The 5,962-nt window shown below is 39.2% G+C and overlaps 1 protein-coding gene across 2 annotated transcripts; it reads right to left on the bottom strand.

Moving 5' to 3' along the window:
- Nucleotides 1-794: 794 nt before the first annotated feature.
- Nucleotides 795-5,699, bottom strand: decr2 (2,4-dienoyl CoA reductase 2, peroxisomal). 2 transcript variants are annotated; one of them, XM_023287079.3, is made up of 10 exons: nt 5,482-5,699; nt 5,026-5,141; nt 4,852-4,920; nt 4,080-4,131; nt 3,845-3,980; nt 3,276-3,400; nt 2,882-2,975; nt 2,124-2,228; nt 1,325-1,577; nt 795-1,159 (listed from the first exon to the last, which is right to left on the bottom strand). In XM_023287079.3, exons 2-9 carry the CDS (start codon nt 5,124-5,126, stop codon nt 1,357-1,359), a joined length of 903 nt encoding a protein of 300 aa, XP_023142847.1. In that variant the 5' UTR covers nt 5,127-5,141; nt 5,482-5,699; the 3' UTR covers nt 795-1,159; nt 1,325-1,356. The 2 variants fall into 2 exon arrangements, with proteins under 2 accessions (XP_023142847.1, XP_023142846.1); XM_023287078.3 differs by having other exon boundaries at nt 1,389-1,577.
- Nucleotides 5,700-5,962: the final 263 nt, after the last annotated feature.

Here is a 5,962-nt window from a genome sequence, read left to right as displayed (position 1 = left end):
TTACCACACTATGTCATCATATTGGTCATTTAAATCGAGTGCTTCAGAACAAGTTATCCTTTTAGATCCTAAAGTAGGGGAGATGAGCTGCAACCAAAAATCAATGGGTGATGTTTCCTTTCATGTTTGCCCAACTTGAAGGATTTTACAAGATCTGATAAGTTGGAAAATATTCAGTCTTTAAAGAGAAGAAATTGAAAATTCCGGAGAGTTCTGACAAATAGCACGAGTTTCTATAGAAGAAAAGAGTGAAAACTACAACCTGAGTATGTTGCCTGACTGGAATAAAATACAAGCCCTTTAAAAGGGGAAAGCAAAACAGCCCTTCCAGCAAAGAGCTACTGGAGGAAAAAGTCTCTTTAGAAGTTTGTGCAGCACTGGTACCCTAGATCCCACGGAGGACTGAGTCAGTCATAAAACATTAAGATGGGTATATGAAGTAGTGAAAAACTAGGATTTGAATCTTAGTAATGAAAGGTGTTCTGACTCCTGTTGCACTGAATTCATACCGTAGTGCCTGTACTTTTTATTATAGCAGCTCTGTTACTTTTCAATTTTACATAAGAACAAATGCCTGATTGTTAAATTAGGGATAATGCACTTTCTTTAAGACAATAAAATTTAGAATCATTTGATATCTAAGTGATATTTGACAGGGGCACACTCACTTCTGTTGCATACTCTATCTCTATCTTGCTCCATGCTATATGTACAATCCAACAATCTGACAATGAGAAATGTTGGTAACATAGCAAAAAACAAATATCTTGTGTCCATGATTACAAACAGCACACTTTAAAGTAATTATAAGGTGTTTATTAATAAATGAGAGGACGACACATAAAGTGGCATGCAAGAAACATGACTGGACACGAAATTCATGATTACATGAGAATACTCGGCACTGGAATGGACAAAAATGTTTGTTTTGTTATATAATTTGATTAATTACTAATACTATAAAGGCTTATTAAACAGTTAGTGTATTATGTTAGTGTTCTACTCCACCAGCCACTTAGCAGTACACTGTTAAGGCACCAGTGGGTGAGATAAACTACAAATACTGTGCATGTAGCATATCGGTACTACAGATGGGCGCTAACGTACTCTTTTGTTTTCAGCATTTACTTGTCTCTTTTCTTTTCAGATGACCAATAACCTGAAAGAAAATAGGAAAAACAGGCGGATTGAGATGGGTTATACCGTGACTCAGACAATCTTCGTAATTTTCATGCTGTACATCAGAGATGACACATCGCATTCACATTCTCTCTGTCATACTGTCTCTCCACATGGATCTCAAGCTGCACCTCCTCCTACACACCTGAGTCAGGAGGAGGACAGGAGAGCCCCTGTTCAGAGTTTAGCAGAGTTAGAGGAGGCTATACCCAGCAGCATGGAGACGTCATTGGCGGACGTCAGCCACGAGCCGCCATCCGCCACCAGGATGGCTCCAGTCACGTAAGAAGATGCCCGGCTGGCCAAGAAAAGAGTGCAGTGGGCCATCTCCGTCTTGTTGCCAGCTCGCTGCAAAGGGATGGACTGGAAGGTGCCAGCAGCTTCGCCTCGAGGGCCACCTGAGAGTTTTAAAAGGAAAAGGTAGATAACATTACTTTCAATTATGTTGTACATGAGTGGTTCCAATTTTTTCTGTCTGACATAACCCAACAGCTCTGTCAGAGGAACTCAAGAAGCCCATCACTGGCACCACCTGCTATGTTGTAAACATGTTGTATTAACCAGTGGATGTTATTCATCTATTAACATCATGTTATCAGCATCAAACTGTGATGTTTCAAAGAGTTTGAAGGCAAACTGTGTGATAAAAATGTGCTGTAATTTGGTTTGGTGTACCTTAACATGCTTTGTTTAATTTGTAACATTTGTAAGAATTCCTTTTTTATTTTAGGGACAACAGTCTCAAAGGCGTCTAAAGGCAAGGACAAAGTGCTCAAACCAATAATAATTATGAGCTACAAAATGAATATGCAAATTAGATATTATTCGCCAATAACTACTAACAGTTTCTCCATTATGGGTTGTGTATTAAATTGATGCACACTGCATGAGATCAAATGTATAGCTGTTCAAGGAGTTTTGTCAACATAGTGTGAAATCTTTACCTAGTCTGCGGAAACCCTCTGTACCAGAGATCGGACCTGGAGCCACAGTATTGACTCTCACCCCACTGGGCCCCCACTCCACCGCCAGGTGCTTGGTCATGGCATCTGGGGACAAGACAGGCAACATGGAGTCATTAGATTCTTGTGTTAATACCGTAACGTAACACCAACTGGAATTACCACCTTGCAATTGTATAGTGAGGGTGCAGCTTACATCCACTGCTCAAATATCAAGGAAACACTTAATCATCACAATATAACATCAGTTCAACTAAACGTCTAGGATATTGATCCGTCTAGTTAGGAAGTGAAAGTGACTGTGAATCCCCCCCTCAGTGGGTTAACAATTTTGTTTTCCACTGTCCAGTCATTGATAAACACGGTGCAATTTGTTGAGAATAAAATGGCATACGAATAAAGTGTTCCCATACATTTTTTTTTAAGCAGTGTATATGTAGTAAAGACTTGGAAGGAATTTAATATCCAAGATAAGTGCCACAAAATCAATATCTGACCAGCTCTGAAACATGATCACAATTTCCCCCTCTGTTCCTGAGTTATAGTGATGAATAATAGCCAGAAAAGTGTGTTTATAGAAAATTATAATGTCACAGTGAAGCTAACCTTTTGGATATAAATTGTCCTCACGTCATCATTTTATCCTATTAGACGTTTATCATATAATTTTATCCTAATTAGTGTATCAGTTATTAAGTTATGGCCTTGACCTTTGACCACAAAGGCATAAAAAATCTCACCATTTGCTGCCTTTGCTGAGCCAGCGTGGACCTGGAGGGCCTGCCCCTTGTATCCGAGCGTTGCAGAAATATTCACAATGTTTCCACCATGATCCTTCAAACAGAAATAATTAGAGACTCAAAACTGAGTTAACAATATAATAAAATCAGCTTTGAGACCCAGAGAAAGAAGTTTAAATCCCATTTAGACACAACAAGGCACTTTGCAATTTGTGATCATTACTGTCCTCTTTTGGTGACCAGCGTGAACTGCAGGGAATGAATCTCATTGAAATATATGGATCAATAACCCAGTTATCCTCCTGCATATACAGAATTTAATATCAATCTACTGCCAGCTCCTTGATTTGGAATTGAGAAATACTGTGTCATGCAAATGAAAGACGTACTGTACCTTGAACCACTTCTCATAAACCACCTTGCTGGTGTTGAATGTACCCATGGTGTCTATCTCCAGAACTGTTTTGAAGGCGTTGAAGGACAGTGATGCAGCAGGGCAGAGGAAGTTTCCAGCAGCATCTGTCCAAGAAAGAATTGTGATTATGACCAAGGACAAAACGATAACCCATGGCTGAACAACAATTCCAGGCAAATGCTTCATTAAAGCTATAAACTGCATTCATTACAAGGCTCATTAATGATATAAAGATCACCTTGTGCAGAAAATCTGCAAAACTGCTAATCTTGTAGTGTTGTAACAGTTTGTAAAGGGGATGAGGGTGTAAAGACAGAAGATAACGGTAGATAAAGGTCAGTAAAGTTGATGATTAAACCAAAATCTTTCGCATCAGACCTCTGTTCAAAGTACATTTGTACCTACTCAGCCCACAAACACCTTAAAATGTATTCAAACAAGTGATAGCTGGGGGGCATGCAACACTTACACCACAAACTTAGTCATCTCAACAGAACAGTTATCATAAGACACACAAACAAGCGACATGTGCACAAGACGCCACGTACTGTTAATAAGGATGTCTATACGGCCCATCTCCTTCAGCGTGTCATCCACAGCAGCAGCGATGCTCTCAGGCTGCCTCACATCGATGCACAAAGGAAGGCAGCGGCGTCCTGTCACAGCAGACAGCTTGTTGGCTGCCTAGGGAGAAATGTTCACATTATGTGAGACCAAAACATTGACATTTAGCCGTCGTTTAGGGAGTCTTGTAGGATTGTGGAAACAATAAGAAGAAACAACCTCTTTGAGCTTATCTAAGTTCCTGCTGGCAATCGCTGTGTGACAGCCATGCCTGAAAGAAAGAGAAGAACAAAGCATATTGTTTTAGAGAGACAAAGAAACAAGCAGAATGTCCACATGCTGTATTTCGTTGATTAGGACATGAAAATGTAAGCTTTGTATGCATAAAGCTGAGATGGAGACAGCAGGAGTAACTTAAAGTGAAACAGTTAGGACAGAGAGTGAGGGAATGCAAGGTCATCCATGTTACAAATGGTGTGGTAACGGGTAAAACGAAATGAGAGATTCGTCCTGAGGGTGATCCTGAAATCCACATATCAAGATAATTTATCAGTGGAAGATATGCACTTAGCCTTTTCAGCTTTGATACATAAGCTAAATACTGAAGCTCTGACTGTCTAACCCGGCTAGAAGCTTTAAAGCACTATCTCAGTCACACATTACTGTTCTGGACTTTAAGTAATGACGTAATGCTGAGAGAGTATTGATTCTCAGGTTTTTTCCTGGCTAAAAATGGGCCTTTGGGGAGTGACTACACTCAACAGTCAGCATGATCAATCTGCATGCAATAGAGGCAATGAGTCTGGTACGTTGCTTGATGGAAAACTATGCATTTTCCTGTTATTTCTGACCATTTGCTAAACAAAAATGTATATCATACCTTTACACATGCATCAATAACATCTGTGAATGTATGAGGAGTGATTAAATATTGATATTTCTGCAAAATCTTTGCATGTTGGAGGAAAACAAGCAGGCATTCCTCCTTTACCTCATGAAGATTTCAGCTATACGGAGTCCAATCCCAGATCCCCCACCGGTGATAAAAGCAACCTGATCCCTGAAAAATAGAGCGCAACTCATTCAGTTATAATGGCAACCAGCAGCGTGAAATACACAGAAACAGATGGGAAGCACATCTTAAAGTGCATATTTGCATGCTTACTTTAGTAAATCTGGACTGTAGATGTGTGTGTATGAAGTCAGGCAGTCATCTGTACCAACATCTTCAGGCATCTGCTCTCCTTTTCCTTTTGGCTCAGCCATGCTGACAAACAATGTCTGTTACATGGATGCAAGCACATTAGTGTTGCCATAATCCAGTGCAATACATGAGATGACAAAGAATGGAGGAGTTGCACAAAAATAAAATCACATCAGAACAGAGCTGCTCTCCCCTGTGCTGCAGTTTAGTATTTAAATTCAACTAAAAAGGCTTCTTTAGCTGTCTTTTCTTAGCACAATGAAGATTATAGTTGCTTGTTCTTGCTAGGTTTAATTATCTCTATAAAGTATAGTCTAAGTTACAAATACCTTCGACAACAAAGTCAATATTTTGGCATTAAACTTCAAACATGTCAGCTCTGACTGCAGTTCAGTTAGCTTGTTGCTGTCGTTTTACCTGCTGCAGAAAAGCTAGTTTTTGTAGCGCTGCAAAAACACTTAAACGTTCAAGTTCCTTCTAATGAAACACGACATGAACACGAGGAACTTATCTAAATGTGACCGAAAAAATCTTCAGTCACTGACAGTGGTCACTGTTCTCTCATTAGACGTTCTTTTGGGAGGAAAGAATTGTACTTTGGAAAGAAACTTTTTCGCCGTCCTTCAGTGGTGCATTGTGGGCAATGAAGTCTGTCAGGGGTGCGTTCAAGATCACAAATAATTCACAGCAGTTCACAACAGTATGCTTTGACGTGATATCATGAAAATAATATTGCCAAAAATTCCAAAATACCCAATTCCAAAATGAATAAATAAAAAAATTAAAATAAGATAAATTATATAAAATATCTCCTGAACGTGTATTAATACCAATAATATTTAACTGAAGAGAGCTGAAATTCTAAAAAAAAAAAAAAAAAAAGAGGGAAACAAGCTGT

This window comes from Amphiprion ocellaris, chromosome 18 (genome assembly GCF_022539595.1).
Source record: "Amphiprion ocellaris isolate individual 3 ecotype Okinawa chromosome 18, ASM2253959v1, whole genome shotgun sequence".
NCBI classification, from domain to species: domain Eukaryota; kingdom Metazoa; phylum Chordata; class Actinopteri; family Pomacentridae; genus Amphiprion; species Amphiprion ocellaris.
The sequence above is the reverse complement of the archived record's forward strand: the minus strand, read 5'-3'. Positions and strand labels throughout refer to the sequence as shown.